This window comes from Rhipicephalus sanguineus, chromosome 3, assembly GCF_013339695.2.
Source record: "Rhipicephalus sanguineus isolate Rsan-2018 chromosome 3, BIME_Rsan_1.4, whole genome shotgun sequence".
Taxonomy (NCBI): Eukaryota; Metazoa; Arthropoda; class Arachnida; order Ixodida; family Ixodidae; genus Rhipicephalus; species Rhipicephalus sanguineus.
Genome location: NC_051178.1, coordinates 110,107,023 through 110,128,203, shown reverse-complemented (window position 1 = coordinate 110,128,203; position 21,181 = coordinate 110,107,023). Strand labels below are relative to the sequence as shown.

The 21,181-nt window shown below is 45.5% G+C and overlaps 1 protein-coding gene across 1 annotated transcript in view; it reads right to left on the bottom strand.

Moving 5' to 3' along the window:
• Positions 1 to 9,845: 9,845 nt before the first annotated feature.
• The window catches only part of LOC119386943 (ras-related protein Rac1), a 65,495-nt gene continuing 54,159 nt past the window's right edge, over positions 9,846 to 21,181 (bottom strand). The window contains exons 5-6 of the mRNA XM_037654235.2: positions 12,378 to 12,514; positions 9,846 to 10,126 (exon numbers count right to left, since the gene is read on the bottom strand). Coding sequence (XP_037510163.1) covers positions 10,049 to 10,126; positions 12,378 to 12,514 — 215 coding nt within the window. The 3' untranslated portion in view covers positions 9,846 to 10,048. The remainder of the gene's footprint in view (positions 10,127 to 12,377; positions 12,515 to 21,181) is intronic.

Genomic DNA, 21,181 nt, shown 5'->3' with positions numbered 1-21,181 from the left:
GCTCCGTGATAAATACAGCGATAAGCACCGGGGCCGCCCCTTTCAGCTTCGCTGGTCAGCCGTATTCACAGGATCCTGTAAGGGCGGTCATTCATTCATTCATTCATTCATTCATTCATTCATTCATTCATTCATTCATTCATTCATTCATTCATTCATTCATTGCTATGGCTATCAGTGCTTCTTTTGTGTGTACCTACCCTCTGCTTGGTGAGCAGGGGTAAGGGAGGCTTACCAGGCTGTGCTTCTTGATGACGTCTTCAGCTCGTTCCGGAACCCGTGGTCTGGATGTCTCTGTCGGTGCTGGAGAGAAGGGCATTCGTAGGAGACTTTTAAGCGGCACCATTCTAGGCATTTTAATATCTTGCGTTCCTTTGGTTAAAGGATGAAATGGTTACTCATTTTATTGTTTTACTGTGTTTTTTCTTATGTCCATCATAGCACAGCTATTTGGACAGGCAGCAGAACTCTGTTGTATAACCATATCGAGTAAGGGGCCTTTTTGGGATGACTTAGGTTAGGGGTGTGCCGAATAATTCGGCTCCACCGACGCACACTGTGTTTGGGTACTAAGTTGTTTTCTTCATAAGAAGGTACATGTGCTTTCTGTTTTACCATATAATGTGCATAAATATACCTAGCTTTTTGTGACATATTATATGTATGTGTGTGTAAATGTGCTAAAAATCAATTGTACGTGTTGCCTCCGCGTCATTCCATGTGTTTATTTATGTCCATGTTACTGAATTATGTTTTGTCTTTCTCGTGAACGTATTTCTAGCAAGAAAACGTCATGTTCAGTTGTTATTGATGTTAACCGTTTGTGATACAATAAATTTTTCTAAACACACATGCTCAGCGACGCATTTCGGGACGGCGTCTCGCTCTCCCATAGGAGGGTACACTCAGCATATTCTGAACCGTCAACTATTTTGAACGGCGAAGCTGTTCTACCTCAGTAAAATGTGTGGCCGTGCCCGAAAACTATCAACATTGTGGACGGGTATGTGCCACAGAATAACCCCGAGAACGAGTACAGAGAGACGGAAAGGAAGACAAAAGTTCTTGCCGGAAAAAGAATTATTCACGAGGCCGGATTCGAACCCGTGTACCCTCGATGCGAGGGCGAGCGTCCAAACCACTCGGCTATCCAGGCACGCTAGCAGAACATATGTCATAGCCTTGTATAGTATAGCATATCAAGGGGGTGGGAAAGGGAAGTAAGCATTAGGAGGAGAGATGTGATGGTGAGGAGGAGGGAAAGAGGAGGGCAGAAAGTAAAGCGTAGCACAGAGGGAATGAGAACTAGAGAGAAAGAAATGCAGAAATAGAAAAAGACACAGAGAGAACATCAACGAAATATAGAGAAAGAAGTAGAGAGGGAGAAAAAAAGATAGAAAGAGGAAGCAAGCATCGCGACAAATACCGCACCATGTGCGCCTGTACAAGCCGCGCATGCGCGGTAGCTGAGCCACGAACACCGACAGAGACATCGCGCGCAACCCCTGCTCTATAGTGCATACATAGCCTGGCTGCGTACTCCTGAGGAGGAATCCGTGCATCTCAAACCCCGCTCTATAGTGCATACATAGCCTGGCTGTGTACTCCCGAGGAGGAATCCGTGCATCTCGAAGCTAGACGTGTCGGTCGACGGGAAGTACAAGCGGCGACGGGCACGTGCTTCACTGTGCCAAGCTTTGCGCGACTTAGCACAAACTGCCCGCATTATTTTTTAACACGAAATTGCTTTATGTCGGGGTCCACCACGGCTCCACTGACGTATTTCCGTCACGGATATGACGTTGTAAAACATAAAGACTAACAGATATGGTAAAGAAAAAAACGGGAAGAAAAAGTTCCGTCACCGGGAGCCGAACTTACGACCCCTCGCTCCGCAGCGCGCGGCGCGAAACGATTAGGCCACAGACGGCACGTTCTTCGCCTTGCTAACGGCGAGCTATTTATATACACCATTTGCCGGTGGCGGTACTCAGAGATCAGTGGTACATCAGCGTGTTTTCGTTATCACTAGCGAGATGGCGCGAAGGGCTCGAAGAGCGCTCTTTAAAGATCGACGCCTCACGCGTCGCGATGAGTGCGCGCCATCTACAGGGCGTGGTCGCTCGTGGGCGCGCTTATCTCATGGCGGTGGTTTGTACGTCTTGTGCTTTCACCGCAAGTTTGCGTTGAGAGCACGAAGGTCACTTCGCTCACTGCAGCGGCCGCTTTTGCGAAAGGAGCGCGCTGCTCACACAAAAATAAGTTACAACTGTGACAGTTCGCGCTCATCCTGTGTATGTTCGTTCCGTGCGTCCTTTCTGCCTGAGCAGCGCGTTTCAAGTTTCGAGCTGCTTGCCGTTCTTCGTGTGACATTACAATTTGTTGCTATAGCATTCATTACTTCGCCGTTGGGGCGAAAGAATGCCTAACAAACGCTCAACTACGTCTGTGAAGACACGTTTCACTTTCGTGTTATACCGATTCCTATGACAGAGGAATCAGCTATGTTTTTTTCTAAACATGCCTTCTGAAGAAAACAAAACAGAAGCACATCGCATAGTAGAGTCACGGCCACTCGAGTTTTTCTATCGAAGGGCCGTGGTAGAGAACATAGTACTCTAAATCGTCGAACATATTTTTTAAACACAAGTCGGATGTCCGCCCACTACAATGCTGCGCGTCTGTCACTCGTCTGTGCAAAAAGAGTCGTGCTTGGTGGTTTCCATTGTAACCTAAGCTTTTCGTTCCGCCGGTTCGCGTGGCCAGCAGAAAACGGTTATGTGCCAAGAAGTTTCTAGCAGCATAGCCGTTGGGAAATGAAAGCGAGGGTGAGGAGCAAAGAAAGAAAGAGGGGAGAGGGCAAAGCGCGTATGCGTCACAGAAAGCAGGTATGTGCCAAGCAGGGGCGTAGCCAGAAATTTTTTTCGGGGGGGGGGGGGGGGTCCAACCATACTTTATGTATGTTCGTGCGTGCGTTTGTATGTGTGCGTGCCTACATACGCAAGCAAAACTGAAAAATTTCGGGGGGGGGGTTTGAACCCCCCCAACCCCCCCCTTGGCTACGCCCCTGGTGCCAAGCAGCTCCTGTCATCAGGGTGTCGGAACGAATTGTTTTTCGTTTCGGTTTTAGTTTCGTTCCACCGCAAAAAGTTCCGTTCCGTTTCTGCTCCAGCACACCGAAAAAAAAATGTTCCGTAACTGTTCGTAACGGTTTTTTATACAAAAATTTGAAGTTAAGGTAATCATGAAAAAAAACATTGGATTTGTGATGTAGTTACTTGCCCTTCTCTTAGGAAAGTGAGACAAGGGTAAAACACGTTCTTCAGAGGAGCGGAAGTAACTGTACCACGAATTCCTACCAACTTGCACAAAGCAGTATTAATTTCAGTCACAGTATTTATTTTCTCAAAAGACAAATACGATTTTTTTTAGTGGGCTCAATGCTTTGTGTCAAGGGAGTGAGCACGATCTCAGAAGCAGCACGTCATTGAGTCTACTCTCTGATGTCCGAGACCACTGTTCTGATAAAAGGATCGCCAGGCCTGCGCGGAACACGCAGCACAGTCACAGCGAAAGCTGGAAGAGCGGACTTTGTAGAGCCCGTTGTAGAGTCTCTTGGGGCAACTGATACAAGTACATATGCAAGGTACCCACGCCATAAATCATCGTAATTTTTCTGAAGCAGCGAAGTTCCCACTATGCAATTCTTCATCATTTTCCGGAAAATCGTGGTACCCGCTACACGTCTGTAAGGCATGGGCACTTTGTGCTGTGGCTGATGACGAAGAAGAATTATGGCTGAGCACTTTGCAGTGGGTGGGAAGCAGTGTTGCGAAATGGGAGCTTCTATTCCATTCCAATTCCATTCCGGAAAATTAGGACTTGCCGCAATTTCATTCCTTTCAATTCCTATGAAACTTAGCCCATTCCCACTCCGGGAATGGCCGGACAGTTCAATTCCATTCTTGTAATTCCTCAACGTAGGAAATGCATCAACCACGAATGCATCATGAGCGTGGCATGTAAATCATGACATACATGACATGCATGTCATGGTTTTCATCTTACCAACTGTTATTCATGTTCTTTACAGTCACTTCGCGCAATACCAATTTTGGTGTATAACAATCTACTGAAACGGCCGCTAGCGCACCATGAGCGTGGCATGTAAATCAGGTAGTACATGACTTGCACGTCATGATTTTCATGTTACCACCTCTCACTTACCTTCCTCATACGGTCGTGTCGCGCAATACCAATTTTGGTGTATATCATGCAAGCGAAACGGCCGCAAATGCACCATGAGCGTGGCATGTAAATCATGACATACATGTCATGGATGTCATGGTTTTCATGCTACGACCTGTTATTCATGTTCTTCATACAGTCACATAGCACAATACCAATTTTGGTGTATATCAATCTAGCGAAATGACCGCGAGTGCGCCATGAGCGTGGCATGTAAATCATGTCATACATGACATGCATGTCATGATTTTCATGTTACCACGAGTCAGTTATGTTCTTCATACAGAAATGTCTCGTCATACCAGTTTTCGTATATATCCCTTCATTTAAACGGCCGCGAGCGCCCAGAGACCATGTCATGTAAATCATGCTGCACATGACATGCGCGTCATGATTTGCATGTTAGGACCAGTCATTATGTTCGTCATGAATTCTTGTCACGTTGTACCAATTTTGGTGCATATGAAATTAACGGAACGGCCGCAAGGGCCTAAGGTCGTGGAATGTAAATCATGCTGCTCATGACATGCGTGTCACATTTTTCATGATATGACATGTCATTTATGTTCGTAATAAGGCCATGTTATGACACACCAATTTTGGTATACATCCGATTAACGAAACGGCGAGGAGAGCACAAAGTCGTAGGCGGCTAGATAGATAGATAGATAGATAGATAGATAGATAGATAGATAGATAGATAGATAGATAGATAGATAGATAGATAGATAGATAGATAGATAGATAGATAGATAGATAGATAGATAGATAGATAGATAGATAGATAGATAGATAGATAGATAGATAGATAGATAGATAGATAGATACGCTTAAAGTCGCAGAAGTTCGCTAAGAAATGCTTCGCATTTAAAAATACTAATCCTACACAGTGATCAGAATAAACATTCTGTGGCGCGTCGTAGCCTCCGAGATTGTGTGCGCGAACCTTGGGGGCCTTAATGCCCATCCGTGTGCCTTCGCGTTTAGATTACAAGCCATGTCCTCCATGCAAGCGATGTCCTCTTGAATCAGACGCCCTATGAAAGGTGGACGAGGACCGAAAGACAAGGACGGTCTTGGCGAAGGAGCTAGGCCTCACAACGTCAACATGCACGACTGTTGGGGACGCACTTGTGCGGGCACGGCCGTAAATCTCTCGAAAAACATCCCCAACACCATCGCGTTAAGAAAATAATAACGTAGCACCGCGGTTGTGAAAATTCCTGGCCTTCATCTATGGCGTCAAAGCGCTACTTATGTCACTTTCGCCGCAGTACTCCAGCTGTCACGGGTCTCAAAAAACTTGGTTCGATAATTACACATGCGCGCACAGCTCGTATATTTACGAGTGCAGGTATGATTGCTGACGTCTAAAAACTTCACTGGCAATCATTCAGAGCTGTTCGTGTCTTTGCTGCGGCCCTCAAAATGAATAAATGAAAACGTACGCCAGCTTTCTTTTGTCGCATGCTAATTTTTGATACCTTCTGGTGATACGAATTTCGGATGATGCGAGTATTTTTGGTGATCCCGCGAGCTGCGCGCACGCTGGTGCCACTGTGTCTACGACGTCACTCCTCTCGAATGCGGCGCAGACCAGCAGCGGCGAGCCGCGTGCGGCGGTGTCGGAGAGCGCGTGAGATGCCAGCTCCGGTGACCCAGTTGTGTGATATCACTGATCCTCGCGCATGCGCAGCACGGCTCATGACGCTCCACGCGAAATCGGCTCCGGCTAGGCAAGTGTAGCTAACGCTACAATAGGTGCTAATGACTACTGCAGAGATACGCAACATACGGTAGGAAACCCAACAAAATGAAAATTCAGACGATGATGGATACTTCAAGTGATGAAAAATTCCCCCATCTATCTATCTATCTATCTATCTATCTATCTATCTATCTATCTATCTATCTATCTATCTATCTATCTATCTATCTATCTATCTATCTATCTATCTATCTATCTATCTATCTATCTATCTATCTATCTATCTATCTCATTGTGCAATGCTCCCTTTTAGCTTTTTCCTTCCTCCATGCCGGGAATCGGACCTTAAACCACATGCTTAACAGCGCAACACTTCAGCTGCTACAGGCAACAACGACGGTCATGCGTGCATATCCAGGCAACAATGAAACGTGGCAACTTGAAATGACAAGTGACTTCGATAGAAGTCCCGATTGCCATATCAGAAACGGCTGATCGCCGACACGCCCACGATCGAGAGAGCATCACTCATAGGAAAACGGCGCATAAAATGTGCATGTGACCGGCGCATCTTCGAGGGCCACATTTCTGTACCCTCGCCGGCACCGGATTTTCTCGCGTACAGCGCCTCCACGGAAATCTGAAACCAATCACAAGCTTTCGCTTGAAAAATCGTCGAACAAAGAGCGATGCTGGAATGTTGTTAAAACGTGCAATGCCGCTATATAAACTGGCACTTATTGCGTGCGTACCTTGAGGCAAAGAAAGAACGCGAACTTAATTAAGGAACAAGAGAAAACACCAACCAAAATTTATTTTAAAATACCCGACGTTTCGCACATCCCACCACTAACGACACATATATCTATAGCTTTGGCAGGAATGCGAAGAGGGAAATCAGCTTGCGAGAATCAAGTAACAGCAGACCTGTTAAATGACGGTGGACAGATTGTTTTAAAAAGAAAAAAAAAAAAGCTGGCCGCTATCAGCCCACCAGAATCTTCGAAGAATGCTAGCGTCATCTTAACCATAAAAAAGGGGACGTCAAGGACTTAAAAACATGCACTCCGATCAGCTTACTATCCGTTAAAAAGGTAAGCGCTCATAGAAGTGGCTGTCATCAATTTTACACAGACACATCAAGTAATATATATATGCTGTATACCTGCAGCGCTGCCATCGGACTTGATTTTGTCTCATCACAAATGCTCAAGGCACATATTAGCATTTTTGCTGCAGGGACGTATGCAATTATAACATCGCTGAGCCGTGCCGTGTCCCCATCAAGCGAGGCGGGAAATGAGGTCTCTTGCCTTCTTTTCTGAGCCATTATATAGAGGTGCCATAAATTACATTGTCTCCGGCGCTACATTAAGAAGCCAGTTGTATTTACAGATTCATTGAGCGTTGTGCGCGCATTGCACACTGGCAAACCACAGAAAAAGCAAATGCTTAATTATATCGAGAAACATTTAAATACAGCATATCCGGGACATGTTGGTATTGAAGGGAACGGGCAAGCGAATGCTTGTGAAGCAGTAGTCGCACAAAAAAAAAAAAAGATGGTTGATCCCTCCGTCATCGGAATCGGAATAACACGAAAGTAAAGCGTGTCCATACAGAAGTAACTGAATGTTTACTGTACATTGATATGAGAGAGTTTGCACAATGTATATTGATGTATGGCAGCTATAGCACCGCTTAACGTGGATGCACCCACTTTGATGATTGGTGGTACATCTTCATCCCGACGACTAACGTCCATGTTAAATGATTAAACAAACCCTTGTGGTAGCTATAGTAGTTAACGGTGAAAGCGTAATCGGAGAACGAGGTGTGATAGCCAGAAGAGCGTCGCATATTGGACGCAGAACTTGGTCGCCATCCCGCGGCATGTTAAAATGTGATTGAACACCACGGCCGTACTATGAAACGCAAAGCGCGTCGCGCCGCCCCGGTAGCCCGGCCGCGATTTTTCTCGGGGCGAGTGCGTGAGTGGGGAACGCAGTGCGCGTCGCAGAGCTATGTTTGGTGCGGATGAGCGTGTTGCTATGAGCGACGCCGACGCTGACGCTTTTACGACGCTTGGCCAAAGGTCACCACCTCGCGGTGTGTTAAGGCATTGACAAAATTCAACTTCTATTGAAAACGCGCCGAATGGGACGGACGCGTAAACGCGTTGCAGGTGCTAGTCGCGGAGGCCACAACAATGACGAATTACTTTACCTTACCACTCCCAGAGGTCAACACCACCCCGCCGACCGGGAGAGTGGTAGATATAAAAGGCGCGTTCGTAAAGCCTTCAGAGTCTGTTGTTAGACGATCTTGACCTGTAGTCAAGAAGGCAATAAAGGAAAAAAAAAGACCGTGGCGCAGTGAATAGCGTGGCCGGCATCTGTTGTTGCGGACCGAGCGGTCGTGGGTTCGATGACCGTTGACGGTAGCTTTTTTTCTTTACCATCTGATTGTGTATATTTTTTCGACGTCATTTCCGTGACGGAAATACGTCACTGAAGTCTTGGTGGACCCCGGCATAAAACACTTTCGTGTTAAAAAAATCACAGCATATCCATGGAGTGAATGATGATGAGTGGGGCGAAGCCCCGGAGGGAATCATCGGTAAACCGTGAAACTCTTCCGTGAAATTCGCCCAGTACATCATATAAAGAGTGTGAAACACCGTGTATATATTAAACATCAACTGTTGGTTTGCGTGGTCCCTTCATTATCACCGCTTTGTGATCGGTGAAATGCAGGGAAAGTGTCCGCTCCCGAGCGAAAGAGAAAGCGCGCCAAGAACGACCGCGTTCCCCGCTCGCCCTGTGAGAATTAACGGCAAGGCTAGAGGGAAGACACGACGCGCGTAGCGTTCCGCTTCGCGTTCCACGACGCGAGGTCGGTAGCATGCCCAACGAAAGCCAACGGAACGCGATCATGCAAGTGCTCCGGCTTCGCGAACAATGCACGGCGTTTACTGCAAATAAAGCGTCCCAAAACCAAACATCTTGCTCAAGGTGTGCTTTGCGTTTTTCGCAGAAATAATTTCTTTATCATGTACATTAAGACGAAAAGTTGAAAGCTCACTAGAGTATATCGCCCGCAAAGTATGTCTTTTAGTGTGATTAAATCAAGGAACACTACGATGTCTTGTAAATTATGATATCTAGTGAATTGCTCATCTAGTGAGCAATTCATTAAACTAGAGCTGGCTACATACATACATACATACATACATACATACATACATACATACATACATACATACATACATACATACATACATACATACATACATACATACTACTACTACTACTGCAGAGGAGGGAACGACCCACACCCTAAGGAGCTTCGCCCCTAAAAAAAAAAAAGCCTTGACGAGATTAGTGTGCCAGACCAAGACTTAAAAGCGCGTGTCCGCCACAATCTGCATGCGTCAGAGGTGGCAGGGACAATGAAATCTCGAGGTCAACATCAAGCTCCATACAGTGCGACCTCGGATAGAAAAAATGTAGTTTTCTTTCCCCCCTCCCCCCGAAAGAAATATCTGGCTACGCTTCTGGTTCCTCCAGTCATGTGGTGGAAGAGTTTGGGCTCATGTGTTTCACCAATTCAAGTGACCCAACCTCTGTGCACAGGTGGTGCATATATCTAACTTTAGCTAAGAATCTCTGTAAAGTAGCAATGGAAAACCTCAGTGTGTACCACAGTGATCACAAAGCAGTTATCAAAGTGGTTCCAAAGCAAAATTTTCATAAAGTGCATTTACTTGTACCTTGGTTCAAAGAGCACAGACGAAACTGTTGCTGGCAGTCTGGCACCTAATTTTCCTCAAACGCCATTGAAGCAGATGATGAAAAATATTTGCAAAATGAAACACATTCAAGGCAGCTGGATGATTCACTTCTACTTTATTGCGACATGCGCGTACCGGAGCGCCACTGAGTAAATTGCGTGTACGAAGAATGATGCGCTGACGCTGATATATGTACCTATTTACAAAAAAAAAAAAATTGCAGAGGCTTTCTCATGTACAGCGTGCTAAATAAGTGAGACACAATAAACACATCTCTGATGTCGCCCGCGAGGCCATGCCTATAAAAACCTACAAGCTAACTTCTTCTTTCTTGACGATTTGGGCTGGAGTACTGCCCGGGCCGCCTCTTCAAAGACCTGCGAACACGAAGCACAAATGATACGTTAGTGTAACGAGGTTGCTCCATATAGGGCATATTCTTATGAAGTGACAATCACATAGCTATAGTTGAATTCAATCATATAACCGACCGCCACGGTTGCGGCACTGCTGACGACCACGATGTCACGGCATCGATACCCAGTAGCGGCTGCGGCTTTCCGATGTAAATGAAAAGCACGACTACTCGCGCACCGTGCTTTTGTGGTAGGTTGAACCACAGTTGGTCGAGCACAGACCGGAGCACTCCATTACGACGTCTTGCGCAAACCATGTGTCATGGGACGCTTAACGCTCCAACTTCAATCATAACAATAACAGTCGGAGTTCAACGTCCCAAAACCACGGTATGAATATGAGGGACGCCGTAGTGGAGGGCTCCGGAAATTTCGACCACCTGGGCTTCTTTAACGTACACTTCAATTTATTGGAACACGGACCTCTAGCGTTTTCGCCGCGATCGAAAACGCGGCCGCGGCGGCCGGTCCTTCAGGTCAGCAGTCGAGCCCTATAACCACCAGACCCCCGTTTCGGGTCCAGCTTCAGTCAATCATTGAAAAAACAACAGGACTGGACCACGGGCGGTAGCAATCCTGACGGTAGCAAGTAAACGTCCAGCCTCGCATGTGTGATCTATACGAGAGAGAAACAAAATCGCAAGGAGGTTTATCGTGTACGCAGAAACGCCGAGTCGGACGGGCGAACAAAGGCAACGCGCGGAGCAGTAGCGTAGGAAGAAATTTTTTTCGGGGGCGGGGGCACCTCCTTGATCCGAACTGGGTCTGGGCAGAAAAGGGGGGTCGATTGTCATCTTGTGCTCTGTATCCCATGGGGAAAAAATTTTTCGGGGGGGTATGGGTTCGTGAATCTGCACAGGTGGTGCATATATCTAACTTTAGCTAAGAATCTCTGTAAAGTAGCAGTGGAACACCTCAGTGTGTACCACCGTTTCGGGGTGGTACACACTGAGGTTCGATCCCGCGACCTTCGGGTCAGCAGTCAAGCACCATAACCATAGACCACCGCGGCGGGTAGCGCTGAGGTATAAGTTATTTTGCGTATACGAATTTCAGCTTCAGCTTCACCGCTGCTCGTTTGACTAACTCGCGCCCGCAGGACTCTTTCTTGAACGCCTCTTTGTGGCAGCGGCACGGTATCGTGGCGCCGTTTATCATGCACAGGGCTAATAATCTGTTTTATCTCAAAGATTTCGACGCAAACTTTCGTCCAAATTATAACTTTTGTCATCCCTGTCATTCTTGCTGTCGCGATTAGACGGGTCACACAAAGCGCTTTCAGAGAACCTTTCACGAATTAGTACAAACCCTAAGCATAGCGCGTGCTACCACAAATAAAATTATGTGATAGACATCTCATGTATATATATGACACACAAAAGGCTTCACACAAAACGCTTGGCGCATCGGCGCAATCACTACAGCCGGATACAACTTAAGAAGTCCGGAGAAGCCCAGACGACCGAAGCGCTGCCACCGACCGCCTCCGCGACTAAAACAATGACCCGCTGCTTACGCGCTCGGCCATGTTCACAGAAGGCGGGGTTACCGACCGTCCGGCTCATGACGTCACTCTAGAGTGCGCGCCCATTGGTGCAGGCTTGCGTGCATCCGCCTTTGAGGAGGAAATGCCGCTGACTTCTTAAGTTGTATTCGACTATAGGTACATGTAACTCGCTGTCGTAAAAAAATTGGCCGCGTATCTGCGTGCTCCACTGCAACTGCCGTATAAAGACGACAGTGGAGGCGCTGCGTGAGATATGGACGCCATCTGGCAATACGTCGGGAAACATGAGCTTGTGCAGAGGGTTTCCTTCCTCCGTGGCAGAGGGCGTTCGTCGGCGCGCATATGGCATTTTCAGCGCAGCCGCATTTTCAGCGCAGCTTAAGAAACTAGGGTCTTTAGAATTACGTATCTTTGTACTTTCTCTTAAAGGAACACACCACCTAATACGTACCTAATGATGTTGCGCCTCAGGTATGCGTAATATTTACTTTTTGATCGACAACGTTCACAAGTATGAACAGCCGTACCACTTCAAGATGGGTGGGCGGTAAGCAAGTGGTTCAACTTTGGCCGGGTCGCTGAATCGGGTGACAGACAGACAAGCAGAAAGAAAGACAGACAGACAGACCAAAATTTCTGCGTTTAAGTTCCCCAAGAAAGACTATCGTTTTTAATAAGCGCTACAAGTCTTATAGAAACACGCACCTCTTTGACACGTTCTCCCGTCTTGGCCGAGCACTCGACGTAGCTGTAGGCTTTGATCTTGGAGGCCAGCTTCTTGCCCGATGCTCGGCTCACGAGTTCCTCGGTGGACTCCTCTTGGCGAAGGTCAGCTTTGGTGGCTGCAAGTTTGAGACGAAATGCTGACTTCAAGTATACAACTACACTCTTAACAGTGCGGTCCACTGTTAAATGTAATACTTCAACGTGTACAGGGCCCTTCATTCGTGGAACTTCAGACGCAAATTCCGGCAGAAGCCACGTCTATTCACAGTAGAAGTGTTTACAAACGTGCCAGCGCCGCATACCAGAAATAATCAGACACGAAGCCTTGCGATTCCACAGTTTTCAGAAGAGAAAATGCGCACTGATGTGCTTTCTTTAGCAGTGGACCACTGTGCACATAAGGTTACAGACATGTGAGGCATCACTTCAAAGCACTCGTACACAGTAACGGCGTCGGTAGGGCGCGTAACTTTGTAGTTCGGGACTGAATTAACGGGAACGCGAATGTGTATCATATAACTATATATCTATAAAGAGGTTACCATTGCCTCAGGATTTCTGCTAAATGCGTGCAGTATTTCACTATACTGTCCTACTTTCAACGTGCGTCCTAAGCGTTAGTAATTAAAGCGTAATGTCACCATCATCACCATCGCCCTCCATCACACACGATTATCACCAGTAATCACCGCATTAAATTTGGGCAGCTCAATTCGCCAGCTACTATCGTCCGTTTTCGGCCGGGTTAGATGCAGCAGGCAGCCGCTCCTCACTTTCCCAGTATCGGCATGACGTACGGCACACCGCTTCGGCAACCGTCACGCCGCTTTTTGTAAATGTTAATTGCTGACTGGTTTAATTAAACACGGGCATTCCATTATGCCGTGGAGGTACAACGTCTGCCTTCTTCCGGAAATCCACACTAAGAGGTAGAACTGCGTGCTTACATTAAAACTTGTTGCTGGGCGAGTAATTCAAGACACTAGAATAAGCAATATGATATTCAAATATGTAGTTACTAGTAACGCTATGCCAAGTGTTTAGAAGTGATAACTAGAACATATAAGGTGAATGAAATGTGGCATAACAATCTGACAACGAAGTGTCAGCATGTAGAACCAGTGGCGATGTAGGCGACCGAAAGAGAACAAGTAGCGGAAAGCAACAATGCAATCGACTCAGAAAGTTTAAGTAAAGTAATGAATGCCTCGTGACAACATACGTTTTCGCCTGTGCTCTCCCCAGGAGGAGGAAAACGAAGAAATAGACGGAAAAGAAAGGGAGGTTCTTAGACAGGCTGGCTATACCTTGTGCTGGGGAAAGGGGAATAAAAGATAACAGAAAAGAGATATGTTACAAGAAAAACTCATCACCATTAATTGGCTAAACGACTGTATGTTTCGTTCTCTTTCAGCAATTAAAAATGATCAGACACCCTTGCCCTATCGAGAAAATAGGGGCAAACGAAGTTGGCCTGTGCATGCCTCACTTTCTTTCTTTCTTTCTTTCTTTCTTTCTTTCTTTCTTTCTTTCTTTCTTTCTTTCTTTCTTTCTTTCTTTCTTTCTTTCTTTCTTTCTTCTTTCTTTCTTTCTTTCTTTCTTTTGCATTGTGCAATGCTCCCTCACAACTGTTTCTCCATGCCGGGAATCGGGCCTTCATCCACGTGCTTAACAGCGCAACACTTCAGTTGCTACCGGCAACAACGACGGTCGTGCGTTCATATCCAGGGAACAATGAAACGTGTCAACGTGAAATGACAAGTGCCCTCGATAAAAGATCAGATTTGCCGCATCATAAACGTATGATCGCCAAAAAGCACACCTTCGAGGACCGCACTTCTGTACGCTCGCCGGCGCCGGGTTTTCCGCGTACAACGCCGCCACCGAAATATGTGTCAGTTGTAACAAGCTTCGCTTTAATAATAATTAAAACTGTTCGCTCTATAAGCAAACGTCTGTGAATTCGGCCGGCGTCATGGCTTGCCATCGTCCTCATATTTATTGGGAAGATCGGAACGGCAAGAGAAGCGGTGGATGCTGCGGCCAATTCAAGTGAGAGTTGGGTGATTCCACGTAAGATCGAACAATCGATGGCTGGTCGACCTCTCAAATTTATTTCAAAATTTTATATATTATTGCCTGATGAGTGGAAAGAAGAGATCCGCAATTTGTTTTGCCGCCAAAAATTTTTTCGAAGCACAGGAAATCAATAATGACGAAGAGGTGGAGTGGAGCGCTCATCCGCTCTGCTGTTTTGGCCAACTTTCATTATGAATTGCACAAAATATATTAAAGTTATGTAGCCGAAATTTCTTTAACTAAATATATGCATGTTTTTGCTTCTGCTCAGGTATTTTTAGTTTTGATGTGTAGTGTAGATGTTTTTATAAAAAACCTCAAAATTGGCCCAGGAAACGTTATTTTCTTTACTTTGAAGGTCTTTATCTCGAAAAATCCTTGTGGCAGAGCGACAAAAATTGCGCATTACCTTTTTCGCATGCTTATCTACCACACTGCCAAATCTTATATTTATATACCTTTTCAGTAAAGAGATATTATCGGGCTAAGTTAAAGAAAACACCGGACAATGAAAACTTCTGACGACAATAAAAAAAAAAACCATTTTTTATATTTCTTAAACTTTGTCCACTTATTCTCCTCCACATCAGCTTTCATAATCATTGAAAACATGTTGCATAATGTCGTTGCACTAATAGTTACGACCCCTCCAATGAGACCCTTAGGCAAGGATTGGCAATTCCGACTTCTTGCCCAGCAAGTGCATAAAATGCAGGCAGGATTGAATTGCTTTATTATTAAAAGGCCAGCAGGTACCGAAAAAAGGTGTCGCCGGCACTGAAGACGTTAATCTTGAAATTATTTCGTCACTGCAGCGGCCACGAGCGCGGGGCTACCGATCAGGCGCGCGCGCACCCGAGATGCTCGTTGTAAGAGACGGCGCAGTGAGAGCTCGTTTTCGCGTCCTCAGACCGATTGAGTTCGAAACAGCAACACCTCTGGGGTGACTTGAACGCACGTACACCCGTAGTCGCAGTGATCTGGTTAACGACATCGATTTATTTTTCAGGGGGCATAAGAATGCCATCGTTAAACTGTGCGTTCCGTGAAGATCTTTCATTGCAGTGGTAGCAAAAGCACGCGTAGCACAAGTAGTGCGTCTCAATGCCAGTCACTGATCTTTCGGGCGTTAAACATTTCTTCAAAGCGTATATGCCTAGGTCGGTAACTCTGCGAAATTTTGGCTTCTTTGCAATAATTAAAGGAGTACTGACACGATATTGAGACATCGGAAAAGGGACATTTTTTGCTTCGTTGGTGTGCAGCAACGCTGTCCACACACTGGAGTCGGAGAACACGTATAAAATATTTTAATTTGACTTTGAAGTTTTCGACGCTGAGCATCTGCAAGCCAGCTCCACTGCAATGACATTATCCCGACGAGTCAAGACAGTTTCCCCGAGTATGCGAGTTCTGCGTCCTGCATGCAGCCTAAATCGCAGAAATCACTGTCAGGGTCACAGGACGACAATTCACTCATCGTTGTTTATGTGCACCACGAGCAGATGACGAATTTGCTGCTAGTACGTCGCGAGTTTCTGTATCTCCGTGACGTCACACTGCTATGAAACGACACTGAGAAGCCACCCCCTCGATATCTAAACCCAAGGTATCTTTTTAAGGTGGCGATAATTAAAATATATACGATGCATTCCCAGGCACCACAATAGTCGTTTTAGGTTTCTCGACACCAGTATTTTTATTTAGAGCAAAAATCCGAAATTTTAAAAAATTCGTGTCAGTACTCCTTTAAGCTTCTTGTGCTTCAAAAGGTAGTCCCCACAATACACTCATTCCGAGCTATACTTTCTCGCCATGAGACGCACAGGAGGAGTAGAGTAAAAGCAAAGCACAAGAACCATCCGCGCCGAATGAAGTGTGAACAGCGCTCTGAACGCGCGGCTATACTTCAGGCCGTCTGCTGCCTACATCTAAGATAGGCAAGCGCATCCGGTTACCGATAGTTTTGCTTTTCTTTCCTTTGACATTCCGTATTTTGCTTTGCCACTAGAGCGCCGCGTTAATGCTTTCCACTGATCGCAACCGGCGCAGCGCAGTTTCTCTGGCAGCAGCGTGCGCGAAGCGAGCGCTCATAGCTCCCTTATAGAGTTCTCATCTTGCTTCCATCTCCGCCTTATTATCAGCGCCTAGCTGGGTGATTCCACGTAAGATCGAACAAACGATGGCTGGTCGACCTCTCAAATTTATTTCAAAATTTTATATATTATTGCCTGATGAGTGGAAAGAAAAGATCCGCAATTTGTTTTGCCGCCAAAATTTTTTTCGAACCACAGGAAATCAATAATGACGAAGAGGTGGAGTGGAGCGCTCATCCGCTCTGCTGTTTTGGCCAACTTTCGTTATGAATTGCACAAAATATATTAACGTTAGGTAGCTGAAATTTATTTACCTAAATGTATGCATGTTTTTACTTCTGCCTCAGGTATTTTAGTTTTTCTGTGTAGTGTAGAGTTTTTATAAAAAACCTCACAAAATGGCCCAATCGGCAAAATTTTCTTTAGTTTGAAGGTCTTTATCTCAAAAAAGCCCTTGTAGCATAGCGACAAAAATTCTGCATTACGTTCATCACATGCGTATCTACCAAAATGCCAATCTTGTATTTATATAACTTTTCAGTAAAGAGATATGATCGGGCTAAGGTCAGAAAAACACCGAACAATGGAAACTTCTGACGACAATAAAAAAAAAAACCATTTTTTAAATTTCTTAACTTTGTCCACCTTTCTCCTCCACATCATCTTTCACAATCATTAAAACATGTTGCATAATGTCGTTGCACTAATAGTTACGGCCCCTCAATAAGACCCTTAGGCAAGGCTGGGCAATTCCGACTTCTTGCCCAGCAAGTGTATAAATGCGGCAGGATTGATTTCTTTTCACTAAAAGGGCAGCAGGTACCTAAAAGGTGTTGCCGCACTGAAGACGTTAATTTTGAAAATATTTGGTCACTGCAGCGGCCACGAGCGCGGGGCTACCGATCAGGCGCCGCGCGCACCCGAGATGCTCGTTTAAGAGACGGCGCAGTGAGGCTCGTTTTCGCGTCCTCAGACCGACTGAGTTCGAAACAGCAACACCTCTCGGGTGACTTGAACGCACAGTGCACCGGTAGTCGCAGTGATCTGGTTAATTGCGTCGATTTCTTTTCAGGGGGCATAAGAATGTCATCGGTATACAGTGCGTCTCCGTGAAGATCTTCCGTGAAGTGGTAGCAAAAGCACGCGTAGCACAAGTAGTCCGTCTCACTGACAGTCACTGATCTTTCGGGCGTTAAACGCTCCTTCAAAGCATTTATGTCTAGGTAGGTAACTCTGTGAAATTTTGGCTTCTTTGCATTAATTAAAGGAGCACTGACACGATTTTGAGACATCGCAAAGGGCATTTTTTGCTTCGCTGGTATGCAGTGTCCACGCTGTCCACACACTGGAGTCGGAGAACACGTATAAAATATTTTAATTTGACTTTGAAGTTTTCGTCGCTGAGCATTTGCAAGCCAGCCATACTGCAGGACATTATCCCGACAAGTCAAGACAGTTCCTCCGAGTTCGCGAGTTCTGCGTCCTGGCATGCAGCCTAAATTGTAGAAATCACTGTCAGGGTCACTGGACGACAATCACTCATCGTTGTCTATTGTCACCACGAGCAGATGACGGATTTCCCGCTAGTACGTCGCGAATTTCTGTATCTCCGTGACGTCACACTGCTATGAAACGACACTGAGAAGCCACCCCCTCGATATCGAAACCGAAAGTGTCTATTTAAGGTGGCGCTAATTAAAATATAGGATGCATTCCCAGGCACCACAATAGTCGTTTTAGGTTTCTCGACACCAGTATTTTTATTTAGAGCAACAATTCGAAATTTTTTTAAATTCGTGTCAGTACTCCTGTAAGCTTCTTGTGCTTCGAAAGGTAGTCTCCACAATAGACTCATTGAGAGCTATACTTTCTCGTCATGAGACGCACAGGAGGAGTAGAGTAAGAGCAAAGCACAAGAACTATCCGCGCCCGAATGAAGTGGTGAACAGCGCACCGACACGCGGCCAGTTCACGCCGTCTGCTGCTGGCATCTAATATAGACAAGCGCATCCGTTTACCGATAGTTTGCTTTTCTTTCCTTTGACAATCCATATTTTGCTTTGCCACTGGAGCGCCACGTTCATGCTTTCCACTGATCGCAACTGGCGCAGCGCAGTTTCTGTGGCAGCAAGCGTGCGTGAAGCGAGTGCTCATAGCTCCCTTATAGAGTTTTCATCTTGCTTCCATCTCCGCCGTGTTATCAGCGCCTAGCTGAGATGCGAACAGAGGGCGGATAGAATAGCGAAGCTCCAGTGCACGTGCGTTCAAGTCACCCGAGAGGTGTTGCTGTTTCGAACTCAATCGGTCTGAGGACGCGAGAACGAGCTCTCAATGCGCCGTCTCTTACAACGAGCATCTCGGGTGCGCGCGCGCCTACTCGGTAGCTCCGCGCTCGTGGCCGCTGCAGTGACCAAATATTTTCAAAATTAACGTCTTCAGTGCCGGCGACACCTTTTTAGGTACCTGCTGCCTTTAGTAAAAGAAAGTCAATCCTGCCTGCATTTTATACACTTGCTGGGCAAGAAGTCGGAATTGCCCATCCTTGCCTAAGGGTCTTATTAGAGGGGCCGTAACTATTAGTGCAACGACATTATGCAACATGTTTTTAATGATTGTGAAAGATGATGTGGAGGAGAATAAGGTGGACAAAGTTTAAGAAATTTAAAAATGGGTTTTTTTTTTAATTGTCGTCAGAAGTTTCCATTGTTCGGTGTTTCTTGAACTTAGCCCGATCATATCTCTTTACTGAAAGCTATATAAATACAAGATTTGGCAGTTTGGTAGATACGCATGCGAAGAACGTAATGCAGAATTTTTGTCGCTATGCTACAAGGCCTTTTTTGAGATAAAGACCTTCAAAGTAAAGAAAATTTTGCTGATTGGGCCATTTTTGAGGTTTTTTATAAAACACAGACACTACACATAAAACTAAAAATACCTGAGCAGAAGCAAAAAACATGCATATATTTAGGTAAATAAATTCAGCTACCTAACTTTTAATATATTTGTGCAATTCATACGAAAGTTGGCCGAAACAGCAGAGCGGATGAGCGCTCCACTCACACTCTTCGTCATTATTGATTTCCTGTGGTTTCGAAAAAAATTTGGCGGCAAAACAAATTGCGGATCTTTTCTTCCACTCATCAGGCAATAATATATAAAATTTTGAATAAATTTGAGAGGTCGACCAGCCATCGTTTGTTCGATCTTACGTGGAATCACCCAGCTGCGATGCGAACAGAGTGCGGATAGAATAGCGAACGCCTCCACTGCACGTGCGTTCAAGTCACCGGAAAGCGTTGCTGTTCGAACTCAATCGGTCTGAGGACGCGGGAAAACGAGCTCTCACTGCGCCGTCTCTTACAACGAGCACTCTCGGGTGCGCGCGCCTGCTCGGTAGCCCGCGCTCGTGGCCGCTGCCGTGACGAAATATTTCAAAGTTAACGTCTTCAGTGCCGGCGACACCTTTTTCGGTACCTGCTGGCCTTTTAATAAAAAGCAATTCAATCCTGCCTGCATTTTATACACTTGCTGGGCAAGAATTCGGAATTGCCAATCCTTGCCTAAGGTTTCATTGAGGGGTCGTAACTATTATGCAACGACATTATGCAACATGTTTCAGTGATTATGAAAGCTGATGTGGAGGGAATAAGTGACAAAGTTAAGAAATATAAAAAATGGTTTTTTTATTGTCGTCAGAAGTTGTTTCATTGTCCGTGTTTTCTTTAACTTAGCCCGATAATATCCTTTACTGAAAAGGATATAAATATAAGATTTGGCAGTGTGGTAGATAAGCATGCGAAAAAGGTAATGCGCATTTTTGTCGCTCTGTCACAAGGATTTTCGAGATAAAGACCTTCAAAGTAAAGAAAATAACGTTTCCTGGGCCAATTTGAGGTTTTATAAAAACATCTACACACATCAAAAACTAAAAATACCTGAGCAGAAGCAAAAACATGCATATATTTAGTTAAAGAAAATTTCGGCTACATAACTTAATATATTTTGTGCATTCATAATGAAAGTTGGCCAAAACAGCAGAGCGGATGAGAGCATCCACTCCACCTCTTCGTCATTATTGATTTCCTGGCTTCGAAAAAAATTTTGGCGGCAAAACAAATTGCGGATCTTTTCTTCCACTAATCAGGCAATATATATAAATTTTGAAATAAATTGAGAGGGTCGACCAGCCATCGATTGTTCGATCTTACGTGGAATCACCCAGTTATAGACCATTCTGTTGTCCTCGTGACTCGAGTGCCTATATAGTCACGTTACACGAGTTACCCGAGAGGCGCACAGCGATGGTGGTAGATGATCGTGACACTACAAAATGATCAAGAAAGCACGTGCTATTAATGCTAACGTTTCTCAGCGAAATGACAAATGTACTGCAGGAGCGACAGTGTACGACCAAACAAGGTCACGTTAGCTGCGTTGTCAACCGCGGGCGTGAGAAGTTCAGAGTGGTAGGTGGGTGGCACCTTTATAAACTATTGGCGGTGCATAACATGAACTCAGTTGGCACTTGAACTGAAGTTTCGGTTACTGATATACAAGTCCCGCAGTGCGCTTCAATAGAAAAAGACAAGAAAAAAAAGAACTGAT